We start from the raw sequence: 22,847 nt of genomic DNA, 5'->3' as shown, positions 1-22,847 counted from the left end.
TTGTTCATTGATTTCACAAATATTTAATTCATTTTAATCAGGTTACACGAAACTGTTTAACAACAGTCTTTGCAAGTTTCAATACCAAAATTTGTGATACATTGTACCACCGATTTCGATCGGAAACACAACGCTCTGGTGGTTTGTACACCCACCAAGCGTTGTGTCAGCATTTGTATCATCTATAAACCTGTTTCGATCTCCTAGAAGAGATGTGTCCAATGTTTATTTCCCATACGAAAAACATAGCTTACGAACGAAACCTCTCTACGCAGTTTCATTGAAAAGGTAAATAAATTGCGTTGCACGTTAACAAAGGGATTCCGTTTCCTTCTTTGCTCCACAAAGTTTCTGCCCGTGCCAACCTTAGGGAGAGTTTTTGAGAGTTGTTGGCTTGGAGTCCTTTTATCCGAGAAGCGATGCTATACATCTATTACCCAGAAAAGCAAAAGAAAAATAAAAACCCATACCGTGCAGTCCTTCACTGTAAGTGATCAGTGCGGTTCAGCGAAAAAGAAAACTCGTGTCTTTGCCTTCGAATTTGACGAATAAAAGCTATTTCTCTTGTGCGAGAAACTGTTTCGCATGATCTCCGTGTGGGTGGGTCGTTGAGAAAATTGGAGCAAACAGGCATCAAGAGTGTAGTGCAGGAGGGACTTGCTTGCAAAGCCCAACCGCACCCAGCTTGGAGGACTTGCTTTTTTTTTTGCCCTGCCTTGCCGGCACCCCTTTCCTACCCAGAACCTGTGTGAACGGTGTCCAAACAAATGGTAAAGTACGGCGAGTACGAGAGACTACGACGAGACCCTTTCAACTTTTCCCGTTTTCTGATGATAATCCTTTCAGCTGCTAGTACAATCGCAAATACATATCTCATGCAAGAAAGCATAATTCCATTTCCCATCCCATGATTCACATTATTCACAGGGATACGAAACGAACGCGTTGGCATGTGTACGATGGCTTGGCACAGTCACTGCAAGCACTTGTGAACCCTTTCAGAGAGTGGTTAGAAGCAGGATGACACTGTCGTTCAATACCTTTTTCAAGTGACAAAGTTATGAATACTTTTAAAAATACAAAATTTGGGAAATTTTATCCTAAAGAGATTAAACATCATTTGTTCGAAACAGATTTGGTTTGACTCAAGCTTGCAAGATGAACAAAATCCAACGTACAAGACAATTTATTTATCAAACTAGCTTTTAGGATGAAAAACCTGAGTCCTTCGTACGTACGGCTCAGGTTATGGTGCGAGTTATAAATAACAATGTGTTAATTATCGAATTTTTCCCTTATAGATTCTAAATATACAAGGAATTAGAATCGTCCAGCCAACGTACAATAAAGGAGCAGTTGGTATTTTTCACATCACACCGTCCGATTTATTGGTATTAAACCAAACTTCTGCCTTCTTCTGATATGCTTAATGACGATTGTGGTTGAACGGACGAGAGCCTTCCGCAAGCATAGATTACGTAAATGAAGACGCAATTAAAATGATATTACCCATAGAAATGGTCGTCACGCCGTTACGTCCGTACCGAAACTCCCAGTGGCATAGAACACATCCTCGTTTTACCACCATTTCTAACATTTGGCTGTAGACCACTCAAGTGCTCTCAGCTTACCGTTCGTCGATCGACAACGAGGTGGACAACGATCGTCCAGGGTGAGGAGAACAAATGTCATTTGTTCTCCTCACCCTGGACGACACAAATGGCAACGGACAGAACGTTACGGCGATGAGGGAAATTAATAGGATTCACAAAATCACCGCCCAAAACAACGCTCTTGTGGGATTGCTGCGAGCTGGCGAAGGTTGCCCAAATTCCTTCCGGACTGAAGATTGTCTTTGGGATCACACCAAGGGCACTAGAAGCCTAATTAGACGGAAGAGACGGAGCCTGTCGAGCCACCGAAATCTGAATAACGAGAGACACTTTTGGCTATCGTTAGAAGGGACGGTGTTAGATCGACACGACGCGATAATGAGACACATTAGGTTTGTGTGTCGGTGTTTGGTCGCTTCCTTCACCATGATGGCGGCGAATGATGAATGGTATGTGCTTTCGGATAAGCGTTTCCCATTTCCTTGGCACACCCTTTACAACCACATGTCTCAAGAAAGGCACGATTCTTCGCAAGGAATCTGTTTGTAAAGCAGTCAATTAAAGATAAGAAAGTATATGCGAACCAATCTATGTTACGTGATTCGTGACAATCATGCCAATCGGCGGGGTTTGAGCACAAGAACAACTTACCCTATTATCTTAAGGTTCTTGACATGCAATAAGCAAATCTTCATACTGTGTACTATAACAGGAGCCTTTAAAAATACCATTACCAAATACCACCAAAAATACCACCATTTACCAACCATTAAAATATTTTTAAAATACTGCTTTTACAAAACAATTTTTTTAGAAGAGCTTCAGAAAAATTCTTTAGAAGAATTTGAGAAAGAAGTCCATTTGTGATGATATCCAAAACGCTCTGCGTGATGAATCCATTTAGCTAGCTTTAAAGGCATGTAGTTTAAGGCCAAGCATGAAAAAGCCTGGACACTAACCATCGTTTATAACAATTCAATGGCGTAAAGTATTCCTTCTACTATGAAGCTTGCATGTCAGTAATTTTATCGTACCACTTCTCCGCATGCTGCCATACTTCCATTACATTGACCACGAGTCAATAATTATACGTTGCATTCCAAGGCCACTAAGTTACATCCTAGGCTGTGCCAGTAATGGAGTTATTTGTGAGTGAAAGACATCAATTAAGTTTCTGTCGCCTGTAAGTCTTGTTTTCCACACCGCTACTTGTTTCCCAAGCTCAATATCAGACCATCGCTCCCATAGCCTAGAATGAGCTGGTTGATACAAGCCTTATTTTAAACCAATCGTGCGACAAAAACCTGTCCCTGGAGCCATAACACACAACACAGCTCTCGTGACGCCCAATAACGATGCATAACGAGTTCTGATGCTTATCGCGATCATTCATAATCATTGGCACAGTTATGGTTGCCTCCAGCTGCGGTTACCTAAACAAAACTTTATCTAGCTGTGCGCAGTGTCGGTGGTGGTCGTACTGTAAGCGCGTAATCGCACCGGAACAACCTTCACAAAAGACCGGAATCTACCGGATAATGTCTCCCAGCCAAGGGTTTCTCAATGTCCTCAAAGCGGAACCATTATTACCACATGCCACGTTGTGATCCATCAAATTGGACTACTTTCTAAATACCCGACCCCGACTAGCAACCCCTTTTCGGTATGTCTGGGCACAAAACGAACGAGTGATGCGAAGATTTCCATTCATCATCGGCACAAACCGGAACTGCTTCTGTGAAATTTTGTGCGAAGAAGCGGAAAGCTCATTTTTCTTCAACCCATTTCCCTCGGTTCGGCTAGTGAAAGTACGCTTTTCATGCACAGCTCCCAGCGCTCGTTATCCTGAAGCTGGTTGCCGCAGGCAGCGATAAATCTTTTGCCTGCTGATGAGGAAAATTTAAAATTTTGACATTGTAATTGGTGAAAGTTTCTTGATTTATGCGATGTGTGCAGAAGAAGAATTGCTCAGGCACTCGGGAGCCCCTTATTTAGCAAACGGTTTCTTCTTCCGTTTGCTGTTCAGGTTTATGTGCACCCATTAATCAGATCGCCTACCGAGCGCTACAATTGCTGTGAGGCAACTCTGGTGAGCATTACAATTTCCTGCACAGTATTAGCCACACCAGTTTATGGAGGCGCCTGGTTGTTTCTATCAAACGTTCTTTCAAACAAATCTCTTGCCCGACGTACGGTTAATATGCGCACAACTTTTGAGTGACTTCACCCATCCTTGTGGTGCGCACATGCACACGGTCGAAGTTGCCAAATTGCGGTAATTAGGGAGATTTGAATTAATTACTGACTAGCCTGGAAAAGCATTACCCGTCCGTTAGAACGAGCCAACAGCAGACCAGTGGCTGCCAGGGTCCATCCCTCCCCCCTGAAACGCCTTCTCATCACAAGACGAACGAACTTGATGAAGACAAAATGGTACGGTATTGCCTTGCATTTCCTTGTTCCTTCTTTGCGCCGCGCATTTGTTCGGGGCTCACGATGATGGGGATAATTTAATTAAAGTATGTCTCGTTCTGCGCTGGTATAGTGTAGCATTGCGGCACCAATGTCTAGGGCAGCTGCAACACTTTGAGGATACATTACTTGGTGTACAAGGGCAGGGCAGGCAGTAGCGTCCCTGTGTCGTGTTTAAATTGACGAAATTTGTCAAGCTTGCTATTCATCAAATTCATTAAAAAATTTCATATATTAAAAGGATAGTAAGAAATCGACTGAATAGGAACAAATAATACAAGATATAGTTTAAAAAAGAGTGCTACAATTTAATTTAATCTCGTAGTAGTAAAAACGCAGAAATTAAAAGTTATACTACAGACCAATAATTGAAGCTTTACCGGAGTGATCTTAAGTACTTTTTGACATTTCTATGTTGGAAATGTGTTGATTGTAAGTTCAATTGTTTTTACTTTTTGTATTTTACTCATTAATCTTTAGTGTCATATCAACAAACAACCACGAAGTAGGACTAAAGCCTTTGTATGGCAGGTGTAGCAAAGATTATACTAATTGTTGACCCGAAAGATGACTGTAAAGAGTGTTGTGATGTACAAAGAAAGAGAGCAACGTGCAGTGTGCTGATCGATCAACAACTGGAAAACACCTTACAGCACGAGAAAGAAAGCTAAAGAGAATCTATGTCGATCAGGATTTGGCAGCAGCAGAATCAAAGCGCAGGCATGCCGGGACCAAATAAAGTGATTCCTTCAGAAAAGGGTCAGGAAAGAAATGAGAAGCGTGTAACCGAATGCTACAGGAGGGCACCATGTGTAATAAAAGTCCTTCCTTATTTCCGTATCGAATCAATTGCAAAGTGATAAACGAATCGAACGAAGAGATTAAGAAAGGCTATGATCAAAGGACTTAGGCTTGTAAAGCTGTTTTCCATGACTTGTATTGTAGATTGTATTGCACTGAAAATATTACATTCTGGAGCATACAAATTCAAAAATAGGATTGAATTTAAAACAATGGTATTGGTATCATAATTGCAGGGTTTCCAGTTGATGATGTTTAACAAAAAATTCGTATGGGAACAAACACAAAGATTTTGCGCAAAATCAATCAGAGATAACCCTGCTATAACCCTGGTGCTTTACATGGATCTATTTTGAGTGTAAACAAAATATTTAAAAATAGAACGGAAAGATACAAAAGTCATGAGCGCTGTTATATATAAACTTTATTCGCATCATATCTTTCTGTACAAAAATATTTCCTTATTGCATTTTTTCACAACCGCAAACATGGCTTATACAAAAGCCCTCGGAAATGTTTGCTAGTGCAAGAAGATGCGAAGATTCAATTTCAAATTCAATTCCCAGCCACACCATACATATCCGTGAAGGATTTCTACGACTAGGCACAAATGTACCGCTTTGTGGACGGAAAACCTTACACACTACAAAGATGTGCTACCAGAAGCAAAAAAAAAGAAAACAGATAGCGCACAAAAATAACCGTCACGTTTTCTATTACACATATTCTTGCGGTTCTCAATTCTCATTTCACCTTGTATGAAGCAATCCAACATCCCGCAGCACAAATGTACCGAAATCTACACGTCTGCACACTGCAAAGAGGATTTTCCCGTCAGGCATGATCAATTGTAAGCCTATTTTGTGTGTTACATAATATGACAAGGGATTTGCGGTAGGTGATCATATAAATATTGAAAGCACGGCACAACGCAGCACACCGTACCGTATTGATCCATGCAAAGTACAAAGAACCACTAAATTTGTACCCCTATACAATCACACACGATATCGCTCTCTGCAGTCAAGCACACGCGTTCGTCAATCCTGAAATTACGATCACCTTGACAACTGTGTCACCAAAACACAGAGCGCGTTAGCATCACACAGCCGATATTCCCGGACCAATCAGAATGGCGACCGTTTCATCAAGCATTCAAATAGACCTCGCCTGCCACTGACCACGTACTCAACGGTGCCCCGAGCCGCTATTGCCGCTCATATTTTCCACTGCCCAGCCGAGCCACACATTTGAAAATCCCATACCCCACCGTACGCAGGTGGTCATTACGCTAGGCATGGATCGAGTGATTTCCTTCGACCGCAAATGATTGGATTTTACGGTACCGATGGTAATAAATTGCCTTCATTCGTTTGGCTTGCCCACTTTTAATTGAATTGAACGATAACGGCAATGCGCTCCAAATCGAATAACTTTCTTTTTTCCCCGCACAGAATTCACAGCCACCGATCGCCAGCCCCATTCCGCAGGGTACTCGCGGTTGCCATAAATAATGAAAAGCTACTTCTCGCCAAGCACCATCAGTTAAATTCGATTGCGATACTTTTTTTTCTTTATTTTCATGATTGATTCTTCTATTTAGATATCCGGTTGGATTTCGTCATCTGGTACGGCATTTTTTTTTTTGCGCTACCAATAAAATGGGAGCGATTTATTTGAAATATTTTATTTCCTTTAAATTCCGCATCTGGCAGTGCCATAAATTTGCTCATTTTATTTACCACCAATTTTCAGTTGCTCCGGTACAAATGATGTGATAAGTAAGCAAACAACTTTATGCGTCAAACCACTTTACAAATTGCTATTAGTCACAATCATTATGAACGACTTTTTCTGAAATTGCAATTATGATATAATTTACCGACGGCATCAACGGAACAAAACCATTTTCGCTCAAGTGATATGAAATAGAGGCTGTACGCTGTGGTTTGCTTAAATTTTTTTGCGATTTAGTGTCAACGGCTACACAATGTTTTCAAAAAATTTTTTTTGTTAATTTTGGTTATTGGTTCATATTTTTAGATGTAAACCACGACACACTGAATGAGAACGTTTAATTTCATCAGCTAATCCATTACTAAATTTAAAAAAACCGTAATAAAACACGGCGGAAAATAATATTTGACACCAGTCAAAACTAAATTGTAAAACCCTGTATCTTATGCGCGAACGTACCACCACGATCAAATGAATGTGCAGAAAGCATTTAAATGATCGTTAGGAATTCTAGGAAAACAAATAAAGTTGAATTAATAACATTAAAATCCACCTTCTATAAGGAACATACATAGTTCAAACATTTCCAACATACAGGGCGTTCGGGATAATTTTGACAGTTATATTTTGTTTATAACTCGTAATCGAGTTGGCATAGGAAAACAAGCAATTCGTCATTCGGCAGCTAAAAGTGTAAGGAACAAGCAGCGAAAACATCCCGTGATAAAAAAATGCCAAAAAAGAGTACATTTTGGAAGCGGATCACATGCATCATGATGATCTGCGCCGGACGCGACAACCGCCGACACGGTTAACACCCAGAACAACCGGTGGCTGGCTTACTGCCCGGCGGACGTGCCACGGGTGCCGCAAACCAAGTTCCCCCAGACGGTGATGGTGTTTTCCTGCGTGTCATCGGAAGGAGACGTGATGCCGCCCCACTTTTTCGAGCAGGGGCTGAGGCTGAACGCGGACGAGTACATTTCCATGCTGGACACCGTCGTAAAGCCTTGGATCACGAGAGTGGCCAACGGCAGACCGTACGTGTTCCAGCAGGATTCCGCTCCGTGCCATACAGCCTCCAAAAGGATAAAGTGGTTGGCGGCCAATTTCAACGACTTCACCGCGCCGAATGTGTGGCCTCCCAGCTCCCCGGATCTTAATCCAATGGAATATTTCGTGTGGGGCGCGGTGGAACGGGATACCAACTGAACCTCAAGCAACACCGAGGCAGAGCTCAGGTCCGTTTTCGCGGCTCCACCCCGCGAAACTGTCGCCAGGGCTTGTTCCCGTTTCCGGATACGGGTGGAGGCCGTAATAGAAGCCGAGGGCAGATATTTTGAGTAAAATGAATAAAATACATGGTAAGCTACTATTTCTAAAACAAAAAAAAAATTTCCCCGACGATTAATTTTGCCATAAAAATTTTGTTTCTTTCTCCTCAAAATTATCCCGAACGCCCCATTTCACTTATTAGTTATAAGTTAGTTAATTGTAAACATATAAGTTGAAGGGAAAGTTTTTATTATAGAAACTTATTGTACGAAAGGTTTATCAGCGTTCCATTTTATTGTACAACATTTTATCTTGATTGGTTCATGTTTTTGAGCATAAATATAATCTTACTTCCGCTGAGATAAAGCGCCGCGCATAGCTTTTAACGTCATTCATTCTTTTACAAGTAGCCTTCCCATGGTATAGAACGCATATCGCTCACAAACTTAAACGCATTTTCGGTGGATAACATCTGCTCCGTATTCTTCATATTCTTGCTTTGTTACCCACGATTGCTGGAACATCGGGCTTTGCGCTACCAAGCATCCACCAGCCCAAACGGTCAATATTGGGTCTTGGGTCGTCACTACCTTACATCGATACTGTGATGGAACCAGCTTTGTTAGTTCAGACTGCAAACGCTCCGAAAACCCTTTCAACATCGTCGAGCCGCCAACAAGCACGATGTAAGCGTAGAGGTCCTTTCGGTTGGTTTCCTTACAAGATGCCACACTTTCAGCAATTAGCTCTTGCACTGGACGAACGTTCTGCTGACCTATCACCGATGGGTTAAACATTGCCTCGCCACATCGATATCGCTCAGCCCCAATGTTGACGACTGATCCATCGGAAGCTTTAAATTCTACCTTGTTCACCACTTCCTTTTCCATATCGCCACTAACCGCACATACTTTTTCCATTACCTCTCGCGCTATTTCTCGGTCACTTACGTTGAGTGCATTTGCCAGATAGTTCACCATATCGCACCCTGCCAAATCAACGCACTTGCTAGCTTCGATGGTAGGAGTGCCTTTTAAGATGGGCACAATACTTGTACAACCATCGCCAACGTCAACCACGGTTCCACTGATACGCCCCGCCCCATACAGTGCCAGCGTTGCTTGCATCGACAGGTAAGTGGCAGGTGTCGAGAACTTTTCAAACATTATTTGAGCAGCCTTTTCACGGTCTGCTCTGCCGCTGAGCGGTCGATCTGTGAGCAGCACGTTGTGATCTTCTGATGCGATTTTCAACACATCTTTGAACGTGTACTCCCAGACACTTTCCATAGCCTCCCAGTCGCAGGGTTGTCCTCGCTGAATCGGACTGACAACACGGCTAGCTGGATTCGATGCCACACCAACACTTCGAACGATGCCATCCGTGCTTTCCGTTAACTGTACCACGTTTCGAAAAGTTTCCTTCGGGTCATCGTCTCCGGCAAAACCGACCTTCAACGTGTGACTGCCGTTGTCAATAATAATGGCGGGAGTTTCTTCGACGGACATGATTGCACTTTCGCTTTCTTCGAGTGACTACGTGCGACTAACGTTCAACCGTTACATCGTTATCTATAAACACTTGTAATACTTTGCTATGAATCATTCGTAGATGTAATGGTCGACGATTCGTGTGGTGTGTGACTTGCACAATGAAGTCACACACCGGTTATCTTCACATACAAAAAAGATAATGATTGTTTGACAACTATAGCTTTCAGCTGTTTGATAATCTAAAAGTCAGTAACGCTTTCGTTAACGAAATCAACACAGTTTTTATTGTTATCCCATTCGGGGAATCACCATTGGACTTTTTTCATTATGTGGAACGGCAGCCTGGCTATCCGAGGAAGGTATTTTACTATTGTATTTTGATCATGGATATTTGTATAATGATTTAGACATCATGAGATATTTAGACACTGTACATCACATTGAGAATACTATACTGATATTACGCTTGAAGCATCTTTGCGGTATCCATTGTGTCTCCAAAAAGACGCAATTATTGTACAACTTAACCAAAACCAGTCGCGAAAAAAAATATTTCACCGAATCACGGCTGATTATTCTACTCAAGTTCAAAGAAACGATTTTCTCCATCGCAAACACTCGCCTTTACTAGAACGAGGATGTCTGCTAAACGGAACAAATTGGTTGCAATCCTGCTCGATAAATCGCTGCGTCATTACTGCTTGTGAACTTCCCAGCTTTGCCTTTCCATGATTACTAATCACTCTGTCACAAGTTTACTGCAAAGAACAAAAAGAACCCCCACTAACAGCACCAAAGTTCCAAAACATGTCAACGACTCAGCGAAAAAAGGATTTACTTTCTGTCTTTTCCGCGTTGTGCCATGTGTGACGGTGATTTCATGATTGCCTTGCAGAACTCATTAACAAGCATAAGACGAAAGTGGTGATAGAGCCACCCGGTACGCATCTTAGACACTTCTGCAGGAAAATGCCTGACAAAATGCAGCACACAACTACTTAGCGATAAATCACTATCGAGAGCCCCCTTCGAACTGACCTTCTTATTCAGCAACTTTGGAAACCCGCCAAGGCCGGAGTTCGAACCTGGCGAAGTCAGAGCGAATTTATAACTCGGCCTATGGCATTGCCATAGCGGCAAGAGCAAAACCTTCGACAGCCGAGCCAAACCAAACCCCGTGGAGCACCATTGTGAAAGGTCAGGACGAATCTCTGGATGGTGCCGCTACTGCAAAGGGCATGCGTTTTTCTGGACAAAAGCTGCCAGTCCTTCCGACACCATCCGCAGCCTCCGGACGGGCTTCGCTCGTCACCGTTGCGTTGAAGTAGGTCAGTTTAGTAGCGACCATTTAGCAATGGCAATGATGCCATGATTGAGCAAACTTTAAAGGATAATTTATTTTATAAAACGTGCCGTCCGCATAGCATCTTGACTTGACGCCCGCCCGAAAGACCTTCATTGACTATCAAACAAGCACAAAGCACTCCAGACAGCGGGCTTGGCAAAACCAAAAACGCCAAACTGCAGGCAATAAATGCACTGAAGCGTGTTCAAAAAGTAATCTAGAGGTCTGGACTGGCGGGAATGCATCATCAATGCACAAAAGAGTTTTGTTTCAGGTTTGTGGTGCACCAGGGTTCCCTCTTTGTCGTTGGCGCACTGAATCAGCTGGGTTTGATTGAAAATTTTCATCTATCTATCAGCATCCGCTCACCACTACGAGCGCAAATCCTTTGTTCTAGCAACGATCCCGAGCAGACAGTATCGGATGCTTGAGCTGCACCTTTCATCAAACTGTCGGAGAGTCTTCAATATCAGCTTGAAACGGGACGATCCATCTATTCTTTATCACAGAGTTTCCACTGGATTATAAACTGTATTTTCATCAAATACTCATCAATCACTTGTGAACCCTTTTCAGCCATGGCAGCCTCCATTTGACAGAGACGAGACATTCGTTTTTATAAATAGGAACCCTCTTTTGCACCGATGCTCGCCACCCTGCTTCGAAACGTGTCACTTTTGATCGAGTGTCCCTCTTATTACAAGCGAAGAGGATGCTTACTGGTAACAGTATCGCCACTGCACTAGTGCCTGCAAATAGTTGTGTCGGCACACACTAGCACCAGGTGAAGTCACTTGTTTCCTGTTGCACTCGCTGCCTGTACTTGTATACTTGTCGACATCCGCCACTCGGTGCAGTGATTTCGGTGCATACATACATTCGTGACACACGCCGTGGCCTAGAAAGGTGATGGAAGCAACCGAAAATGACAGCAGCACGGAAAGTCTTCACTTCCGTCTGACCTGCCGTGGCAGTCTATCATCACGTGGGATGAGTATGGCAAACACTCAGGAAACATCCCGACCAGCCGGCCGGGAACAGGAACGGTGCAGTGTATGTCTTGTCTTGTGAGTATATGTCAGTAGGTGTGCTGGATGTGTGTATGGGGTTGGATGCGATGGATAATGGATTGGATGGGACCATTACTTGGACGGTGGGAATATAAGCCGACGCTTGGATTTGAGCTTAAATTATATACACAAAAATCAAAACATTGTTTTTGTTGGATGGTTGAGGATGGTGGCACTCTTCTGGTGAACAACCTCGAGCCTCTCATCCAATCGATGATCATTTCTGTGCTTGTCGTGCGAAGTGCCTGCTGATTCGCAAAAAAAAAGTGCATCTACCAACATCCACAACTGTTCCGCTGCAGGTGCATCGGACAGAGGCGTTTAATTAAATTTTTTATCTATTCACTGCAACTGCAATAGGTTCAATAGTGAACGGGTGTTGGGCTACTGTGCCCCGGCAAGTAGCGCACATGTCGAGAATGTACGCCACGCGTACCAGTACCAACTACATCCACTATTGACCGTTTTGCAACAGCGAGTCGGTTGGGGAAAGTGGGACACAGGACACGGTGTAAATGGGATGTGCGCACAGGACATACATGTGGCGGTTCGAAATCCATCGAAATGCTCAAACCACCCGTTTGTCCCTACCTTCCACTATGACAGCACTGTCTTCAGGCATATTTCCGTTTATCAGTGTGATGTGACCAAGCTTGCCTCCTCCGTTGGTAGTCGTCGTGATGGCGGATTTGGTTCTACGTCTGCCGTAGAAACTTGGGCGAACACTTTACAAGACACGACCGCTCGACCCCGTTCGACCGCTTCGATTGCGACCAATTATCCCAGCGCGGATCTAACGTCGCAGTGCCGTACGTTTCTTCCCGCAGACCTACGCCGTTCGGGTTGGTGCTTTCGAACGTTGCTGTCGAAAGGATACGTTATTTACCGATATTTCTATGCAGTGTGTGGTTTCTACAGAAGTTCGCAAACACCAGGGCAAGCATGTGTGTGTGTGTGTGTTTGGGTGTGTGTGTGTTTTTTGCCGTTGTAAGGTCAGTACTTGGAAACAATTTGCCGCGAAATCAATATTCTATAAACATGCATCATTTCGCAGGCACATTGGCTTTACACAGGGCACGATTTTACGCGTCAACTTTACGTATGAACATACACACACTCTAGATCACACACATACACGCGCACACACATACACGCACACACACACAAGCCAAAAAGATGGAGAAGAAGGCTTTTCCTTCTTTGCAATTTCTCTGCAGGCTTAATCCCTTCGCTACCGTTATTGATCACGATTTGTTCGTGCGGGGACGAATGCTGGCGGGATTGGAAAACTCTAAGCACTTGCAAACTCGGGATGTGTTGCCTTTGTTCACCAGGGTGGTGTTCCTGGCAAGAAGATGGCAAACGTAATTCGTTGCCCGATGGACTAACAAATTATAGCGACGTTGCAGCACTGCTTTCGCTCATGAAAAGCACAAATTATTACGCCTGGTCAGTGATTCTTTACAGAAAACGATGAAGTAACAGTAACACAACAACCAGCTATCACAATGGACGCCACAATGGACACAACTTATTTAAACGATAAACGAACAAACACACCAAATTTAAACACATGATACGAACGCTTCAACTGATCGCTCGTTTTGCTCGATTTTACAACGCAAATTTCTTCGCCTAACGCTACCCACGACTACTACCCGAACATCAGCACCCCGCAGAGCCCCCACGACACACGCCACTACTGCAGGCTGCAGATGAAAACTTTTGAAAAGTTTAATAACTCCCCCGAACACAGCATTCAACAACAGTGCGGGCTCATTGCAGTGATGGGAAGTTCATCATGAACCGTTTCCGGGACTCGCGGCAACTGATTTTTCGCTTTCACCAGCGCCAACCTTACTGTAACAAGGCGAGAAAATAATGCTGCCACATACATACAAGCTAGAACACACAAAGAGCACAAAGCACACCAAGCGCGGGGATAACGAATTTGAACGGAAATGAAACCTGGCCCGGATGCGAGCTGGATGCTGCAGCCAAGGATACACGCGATAATACGCTTTGTGTGTGAGGGTAAGGACACAAGCCAAACAAACCAACCGACACTAAGGTACACGAGCCGCGTCACTTAAGGTTTTTGTTTTTCTTTTTTACCGTGCACAATGCATCAATTCTATCCTTTAAAGCATTAGATTTTCCGTATGGTTAGGTACCGTATTTCATGCGTCACACTGCGGATCGAACACACGGTCGTTATCAAACTCGTGGACGCAAAACTGTGCTAGAACTTCCAAATCCGGCGCAACGATCACGAAACAATTTCGACCACTCGCTAGCGGGCACACAGCCGAACTAAACTTCCAGCGAACGTGCGGAAAAGCTTTGAGGTCTGCTTTCGCCTGGTGCTGGTGTGTGGTCCAGATTTCCAGTTGTTACACTTATGAACTCGGTTTCTCCGAAATGGACGTATCGTTCTCTATTACCCAGCAGGAATCTCTGGCTCGCGAGTATACCACGCTGCGAGAACTGTGAGAGTGTTTGAGAGGATGCTGAAAGCTTTGCTCCCGGCAAAAGCTTCCAACAGGTATGTTTACTAGCTCGAGAGCGTTCCATAGTAAGTGAGCTTTCATAGTAGTACAACAGTGTGTCCTGCTTGCTGGTCGGAAAGCTTTGTAAGTGACTGAACAAAGGAATTCTGTTCGGGGAAGCTTTTCGTTCAACTTTGCTTTTCAAGGTATGAAAATAAGGGGAAGTTTTTCGATGAGAGAACATTCATCTCCCAAAGAGAGCTACTCTTGTGTGAGCATTTTCTCTTCACATTTTCCACGTTTGTAATCAGCACTGTGCATGTTTTTACCGGTGGAGAGTCCTTTTTTTTTAACGTGCTGCTGTTAGTATTCACGGATACTGCCAACTTTCTCCCTCTAATAGGACTCTGTTGCGTTGAATTCGACAAAAAAGAAGCTTTTTTGGCGTTTTGTTTTGTCCTATGGGAAAACGAGCGCAGAATTGCAAATTGTTATTGGTCTTGTAAAACCACAGCCGGACAGCACAGTGGAGTCATTTTCATCCTTATTGGAACACAATTTTTCGGGCTGCCAGAGCAAATCAACTCAAAAACCTTTTGACTTTTCAAAATCTCAACTCCTCAAAATCTCAACCAAAACTTTTTCAAAATCAACTCAAAATAGCACAGCAATGACGCACAACAGTCCGACACCGATTAGGAACCATCCATCTCGTTAATATTAATAGTTTCCCAATTCAAATTGGTCATCGCTTCATATTAATGTATTGACAGTGAATCATGCTTTCATAATTTTACAATTCCAGTTATTTCTCCTGATTGGTTGCTAATGGCCCATCAAAGGTCATTTCAACAAATGTGAACCCGTGCATGATTATCTTGCAACAGACCACCAATTTCCTTTATCCAAAGGTCGACAACCTGCCTGAGAGCTTCAGCCATGGTAACCGCTCGTCGAGGTCGAAATATTTAATGGCTGTGGTACAACGACATAATAAACTATTATTAGGGAATGGACAAAAGGTTCATCGGCAGAATTTCGTCACATGTTACAATTTGGAAAAGCCTCAAACGTATAACTACAAACAATGTAATATGCAGTATCTTTGGGAACGCCAAACATCTGGAAATGAAGTTTCTAGCGGTTGTAATGCGCAGCAAATCAAATCCTATTGGAAGGTAGTATCAATTTTTAATTGAAGGACCCAGCAATTTATGTTTTGTAAATTATTGCCCATAATTGCTTTGTTTTGTTATGACGTGTGAAGTAAATATTAATATAATAATATTATTAATATTATTAATTATTATTAAATATTAGATTCTATTGCAAAATCGTATTTGATCTTATTGAAACTAAAAAAGATTCATTTCTGCAAGGAATGTAATTATATTCGTAATTGTAGCTCAAAATAATTACATTAAAATTCTTGGTTTAAATCCACCACTCACTCGTTCCCAATCGTTACACTCTATTTTGGTCGTCTCATTAAATCCGATTCCAAGGTATTTAGAAATTAATTCCTTATGCCAAAAGTATGCGCCAACGTTTATCCTTGATGTATATAAGTTCCATGGTCAAGACCAATGCTGCCGTCATTAATCAAAGTTGCAAAACCAAATGCTCGAGCTTGTCGCCCCGAACAAAGAAATTGTGTGCCCCTTTGATGGAAGTGAATTTGTTTAACTTTACGTACTTTTTTTTTACCCTTTCGCCCTCACTTTCGACTCACTGTTGATCTAGTAATGGTATGCAGGAAATCGAGGTGCCCATACAGCGGGTACAGGAGCGAAAAAGCTCCACAGCTCGTGCGTAACGTTTCAATGCTATGTGTGAAGGGTGGAAAAGAATTAGCACGCGAACGAACAATAAATTCAATGTGCGCGTAAGTCACGAAATCACGCCCCGCGTGTCATGGTTCAGCCTGGTTTAGGGTCGCCGGTGCAAAGAACTACAAGTATCCCCAGACTTCAACAGGTTTTGATGCCGTAATTTTCCGTTTCTTACCTGTTTGCTGAATGGCATGAAAAATCGATGAAACACACCGGATTTCATTTGTAATGGTGACACGGATACAACACACAGCACCCTTCCCACGGGTGATTTGTTGGTGAAGTCTTGTAGCCTGGTGTGGGCCCACTTTTTTGTTATAAATTTGCAACATTTGCTTATGGAACGCCTGAAGAATAGTCACATGAGTGATTTGATATGAAAGGGGTTGATCAAAATAATGGAATTCAAAAAAATGATACTAAAGGGCAATAATGCCTCAACAAAAAAATACATGTGAGATCAAAATTTAGTGTTATTTTAATACCGTAGGCGAGTTGAAAGTCTGTAACAAAATTATTAAAAAAATGTCATGAATCCATATTATACCAACAACAATCATTGAAGACTCATTTGAAACCTTTTCAGTAAACGCGTTGTTAGTTTACCCTTTAAAATAGCCCAATAAAGTGTCATGTCCACACCAATCAATACACAGCATTTCTTTTAAATAATCTTTCGAGACACCATTCCGAGACACTTACACCCGTTCGTACTACTTCTTTCATTGTTGGGTGTTCAAAATGGCATGAAACATACGAAGTACATGTTGCAATCCCGTCTAAGCCTTCATTTTGTAATGTTTCCGACTATCTTTCACACAAATTCCGATACAGTTGAACCGTGAGAGCGCGAGTGCAATATTCCAATCGTCACCAGCAAACATCGTCGATCGCTCCCCGGAGGCAGATATGTTGGGAATTCAAGCGGTCAGAGATTTCTTGGGCTCGGTCAACGAAGACTCTCGAAGCGATGCAAACACGTCCAGTTCTTTGCATTCATTCGCTGCATTCGCTCGACGTTCAGATTTTCTAGCCAGGCGAAATGTTTCCTATCGTAGAGATGGTACTCTAGCTAACCATTACTCTGAACTTCTTGCACTTCTGCAGAGATCAACTTTAGTGCTTTAGTGCAGCACATGCAAGTGCTCTCAAAATGCTCATCAGTGGAATGTTACGTGTCGTGATGAAAAGGAGAGGAAAACGGATGTACTTCAGCACGTTCGTACCATCACGACTGCATCAGTGGGTTACCAATTGACCCTAACTTTGCCTCGGGTGAGTCAACATAAGGTTGTTTGTGTATTGTTTGCTCATAAATGTTTATTCTAATTAGGATGTACTTCAACGATAAGTTTTTCATAACAGCCGTACTTTGTTTCACATGAGTTCTAAGTGGTTTCATCGATTACCAAGAGCAAAGGGCAATGATTGAAGTACATTCATGCACAGAAATGAAACTTTTATTATAACTTAATTTTACATACATTGTTTTTACCACATCAAGTTTTTTTTATCTACGACATCTAGCTGCTTTCCTTTATCTGTTTGCTGCTTTATAGCATGAATTGATTTCGTTCCATTTATAACCCTAACACTTTCACACGCTTAATCTTAATCCTTCCGTAATCCTCCCTCATGTTGGAGTCGCGTCAAGCGTATAATTAATTAGGTCCGGCATCGTTAAAACGATTCATTTCGCTTTTCAGTTCCCGCTTGCCCAGCTACGTGACGTCCAGCAAGTTCATAAAGAGAAGCCAGCATGTGCTTCGTTTCCTATGCCACGAGTAAGCTAAAAGGATAATCCCTGCTTCCAAGTTTCAACACCATTCTTAGTGTATCATCTCTAGACCGTTTGCCCATCCATCCCGGCTAAATGGGTGTGTAGTTTAAGATGCAATTTTATCTAAGATAAATTCCAACATTCCGGTCTGATTCATTGTGGGGCGGGACGCTCGAGCCACAGCAGCATCCTTGTTGGGAAGCTGCTTTTTTAACTATTATTTATTGGTCTGTGTTGCACCCTCTACATCGTGTTCATGTAGTTGAAGGTTAAAAGGCGAACAAAACCATCAAAATGGTACCAACTAAATCGCCAGAGTTGTACTATTCGAAATTGCGTTGTAAACATTAGCCATGGTTTGGTGGTAGAAAACGAATACGGTGCAATTTATGTTTTGCCAGCAGAGATGGGTTCTCGGAACCGCACCCAAGGCTTCGAACCGCTTCCGAGCATCGTAACTACAGTTCCGATTCCGGCTAAATCCAACTACGGTTTCGCCTGAAACCATCTGCAACCGTCTGGAGCCGTCTGGAACCCTTGGAGAGAGCATCAATATAGGTTATATCACTGTATCATGGACGATTTGAAGCGTTGCGGAAATTTCAATTCATTTTAGCCCCAACTAATTCGACGGAAACGGCTCGGGAAGGCTCCGACGAATCCAACGGGTCCGCATAGATCCGGGTGGCCCCAAAAACGGTTCAAACGGCTCCGGCAGCCGGTTTGTGGCTCCGAACGGTTCCAAACGGCTTCGGACGGATCCAACGATTCCCTGCGGTTCCGAACTCGGAGTATTGCCCCTACCTTCCGGAGCCGCTTCCAAAATTGGTGGAGTCATTCGGAAGCGATTCCGTTTTTTTTTTGTCGAATTTTCCCATCACTAGTGGCCAGCACTAAGCTTAGGAAACAATTTAAACACATTATATGTTGTACAACAATAAGCACAATTATGTATATGTTTTACAAGAATAAAGATAGTTATTTTAAATACATTTATAATTCTTAGACCATTCTACATGGTTTGTGAATTATAGACATATTCGAATGTTCTAATACAAAACCATTTCTTAAATAATATTTCATGTTCAATTTACGACACATTCTTTCACACGTATGACACTATGCACACAAAATCTAAGAAAAACAGACAAAAAAACTCCCTCTTAAGCCACCCTCAACTTCTGCTATCCGAAACGACCAGATAAAATGTCGTTCTCACTCTTGAAATCCATATGTTACACCTGTCACCGGCAGGGAAACATATTATCTTTCCGCTCTATCCGTACTTTATAACCCATTGCTCGTAAAAAAAAAAGAAGTCCTTCTAAGAAGGAAAAACATAAAATCCTTCGACGTTTATCGATGGCTTCTTACGGCAAGCGCTAAACGAAGCTCCGGCTGAGCAACAACAACCAAAACCTTCACCAGCACAAACGTAATTTCTGTTCCCGAAAGAAATGAAATGGAAGTAAAATTCATCATCTGCTGTCATAATTGCGTTCGGATGCCAGACTGTTCTTGCAGCCGGCCGACGGAATAGAACACATCCGCTCTTTGCGAAAGGTGCTAAGTGTAGGAAACTGCGCCGGAAACGCATACACTCACAGCGGCTCGCCGACAAAGGCAAAACGGAAGAAAATGAGAAAAATGTTTCCCGACCCCTTCGTTCCTTTCAGTTTTCCATTCCTTTCGGAGTTTTTCCTTTCACATGTATATGTGTGTGTATTCTTGATGGAGGTGTGAGCGCTGGAGAAAGGTGATTGGGAAAATATGAACCATCAAGAAGAACGACAAGGACATATTTATTGCTGATCGTTTTAAGATTTGAAAGGTTATTTATTATATGACTGGTACCGTAGAACTCGTCAAACTTTTGTTAAAAAAAATTACAAAGCATACAATTACAAAAAGATTATAGATTTTGAAGACATTTTAAAGCAAAGTAGTTGTATTTTTGTACATCTTTGGAAATCTGGATAGCTTACAGCGATGTCTATCGATTTTCGTTTATGATTAAATATGCATCTCGTAAAAGTAAGGCAATTCTACCAATCAATTAGTGTCAATCATTAATTCATGGTGGATCAGAATTTAATTATATTGTCCTCTGAACCTGCTGTCTATTCAACTCATGGACATCAGTCTTCCATAATCAAGAATCGGTAAATAGAGGATGTAATTGGTCAACAAAAATAGGTTGGACGAAACAATCCGATCGGATCAGATATTTAAATTTATTTGCAATTAAAACCTAACTGCCTTCAAATTCCTATCTGATACTACAATTGTTAAGTTAATGTGTCTTAGAATATGTCTTAAAATGGCTCTAGAACAACAAAACTAACAGTGGCAATGGTGAAACTATCGATTTTCCCCATCTCAACAGCTATGGGTAATCATTTATCAGCATCATTCAACCTGGTCGTCCACCTACAGGGTGAAAAAATGTAATGCGTCGTCTCGTTATGAGGTGATGCAAGGAATATACGGTGACAAACGTTCGGTGAAGGAAAAGAAAATGAGCCTGCAGGAAAATGCCCGTCTCATTCAACGTGATTCGTCAATCATTTTTCGACAATATACAGCAAAAAAAAAACATCCGGACCGCCTTCAACAACGTGACACACTTAAAACGATAAGGGCGATACGCCTCTCGTCGAGACGCTTCCAAGTGGACCCGAGAAGTATTGATGTATAGAAAGATGGAAAAAAAAAGTTGAGTAATGGATGACAAAATTCATGATTAATTAGGCGAAAAATGAGACTTCTGTCAGCGGAGCTCAGCTTGACAAAAATCATAGTATGTACAGCATGATCTGCTTTTGCAGTTTTTTATTTTTATTTCTAATTTTGGAGTTAATAGTTTTTTATCCTTATGCAATTATTATTATACAATACTCTCTGCACATGGCCATTTGCAAAATAGGTGAACAATCGATCTACTTTTTTTCAAGTCAAAATGTTGTAGCATTTAAAAGGTGGAAGCTAGCATTTAAAAATAAAGCTTTAATAGCGTACTTTAATGCTAAACTCTATTCAGAAACTTTGTAATTCTGAGCTCCAAATGAACCACTCTGAGAAAATTACCCAACGTTCTTCTTCAAATTAACTCTATTTTTTATATTATGAAGGTTCAACTTTGAAACAAAACTCTACTCTCAGAACGAAAATCAGAAAGATCTATAGGGTGCAAAGAAATAAAAAAAACCACAAGAGAATTAAATATTTACACACAATAGGATGCGTAACCAGCAGCGAAAGGATGAGAATCTTCCCAAAGCCCAGTCTCGTTTTGCTCTTTTCCATCCCATCTTCTCATCCTGCTTAATATCAAGATTCAGAACCTCCCGGTAGCACGCTTGGCGCCGCATTGAAGCAGATAAGATATTGTTACTGTGGTACATTTATTCTCCATTCCAAACGACACAATGCAAACGGAAGCACACTGCTCGTCTGGATGACCTTGGGGACATGTAGAAATGAGATTGTAAGGCTTAAGATAAAATGGAAGAATGATCATCCGCCAAATTTGGCAAACGTCTGCAACCGGAGGCTCCCAAAGGCCCTATGAATGGCAGCGAAGAATCAGTTCCTTTTGTGAAACACAATTAACGAACTGAAGTAAAAGACTACTTAGAACGCCATTAGTTGTTACTTCAACGATTTATACCAGAGAAAATGTTTCTTTGCTCGTGCTGTGTAAACGGTACCAGTGCTGATAGTAGAGAGCAGCGCAACATACCAATGATATGTCGCTTTCGAACGATTGGTGCGCGATTGCTTATTCCACCCGCACGAATTAAGTCTCACGACCATAAATCAACGATGAATGCACTGCGTTCCGACGTGACAACGCTCGAGACACCAACGGGTAGGTGTATTTCGAACACAATTGAGAGCACTGTTTGTTGCCAGTGTAATAAAACACCACCATTGACACACGTATTGACAAATTGAATACGCTGAAGCAGATAGATTTATTAGTTTTCTCTGTCGCTGTTTTACGTGGTTGAAGTAAGAATCTTTCAACAATCAGTCAACGTTGTACCATCAGAAAAGAAAGAACCAAAATAAAAGCACAAGAAAAGAGTAAATAAATGTAAAAAGAAGATAGCCGAAACAATACATTCCTTTAATGTTTTTCAGTCATTTGTCTCTTTGAACACAGTTTTATATAAAATTGTATAAAAGTTTTGATATTTTGTAAATATTAGATATGAAAAACGGTACACTAAGATGATATTTTTCACAAAATTGCATGCAAAGATGTAGAAAGAAAAATAAACTTCAGCAAACGATACAGGTACTGTATGCTTAGTTCTGTGTTCATACATTATTCGATGTTTTAAGCCACATTTCCCAGCGAAGCCTTATCAAAAGTGTTTGACGTCGCATAGGCTTTTCATGGCCGACCCAGCTAAGCAAACTAGGCTTGTAGGAATGAGATGAGTGAAATTTTTAGGAATCCTTGTCTATCGCCTGTCTTCTGTTCAATTTGGCACTAATGTCTGCCTTCCAGGATTTGCACTTTGCTTATTTTGCAACTTTGAGGATCAGACTTTTTATTTTATAGAGGTGAACGTAGTCTTATAGACTCAATAATAATCTTTTTTATTTTAAATCTGCCATATGCCTTATACTAGCTGATGCTATATAATGTAAGCATCTGATATGTAACAGCTCAGATGATGGCATCAGTTCAATGTTGTGGCCCTATTAACAAACACTGATTTACGCCACAGCCACAGCACTCTGTCCGCTTCCATTTTCGTAAAATTACTATCTGCCGTTTCCTGTTTCCTTCTCGTCTACTAACCCTTCACTGTAGAAACGAGCTTGGCTTGTTCTTATACGCGAGAAAGGCAATCCCTCGTTTATCAGTAATTACCGCAGCATTACTCTTTTATTTGCTGTATCCAATGCACTTGAGTCTGTAAGCT

The 22,847-nt window shown here is 41.9% G+C and overlaps 2 protein-coding genes across 4 annotated transcripts in view; both read right to left on the bottom strand.

The window, feature by feature from the left end:
• Positions 1-22,847, bottom strand: part of LOC126562643 (band 7 protein AGAP004871) — a 47,498-nt gene that overhangs the window by 12,540 nt on the left and 12,111 nt on the right. The window contains exon 1 of one of the 3 annotated variants that reach the window (XM_050219204.1): positions 13,981-14,020. The exons of 1 other annotated variant lie outside the window; for it this stretch is intronic. In XM_050219204.1, coding sequence (XP_050075161.1) covers positions 13,981-13,990 — 10 coding nt within the window. In that variant the 5' untranslated portion in view covers positions 13,991-14,020. Of the gene's footprint in view, positions 1-12,397; positions 12,546-13,980; positions 14,021-22,847 lie in introns of those variants that run through there. One more of the 3 variants, XM_050219203.1, reaches the window with a different exon arrangement.
• On the bottom strand, positions 8,339-9,439 carry LOC126562527 (actin-like). Its single transcript, XM_050219072.1, has one exon. It carries the CDS (start codon positions 9,404-9,406, stop codon positions 8,345-8,347), a length of 1,062 nt encoding a protein of 353 aa, XP_050075029.1. The 5' UTR covers positions 9,407-9,439; the 3' UTR covers positions 8,339-8,344.

The sequence above is a fragment of the Anopheles maculipalpis genome, chromosome 3RL (assembly GCF_943734695.1).
Source record: "Anopheles maculipalpis chromosome 3RL, idAnoMacuDA_375_x, whole genome shotgun sequence".
NCBI lineage: Eukaryota > Metazoa > Arthropoda > Insecta > Diptera > Culicidae > Anopheles > Anopheles maculipalpis.
Note: the sequence above shows the minus strand (reverse complement) of the source record. Positions and strands in the feature narration are given on the sequence as shown.

Excerpts from the sequence above, each read along its gene's own strand:
- LOC126562527 (XM_050219072.1), bottom strand. The coding sequence starts at position 9,406 with ATGTCCGTCGAAGAAACTCCCGCCATTATTATTGACAACGGCAGTCAC.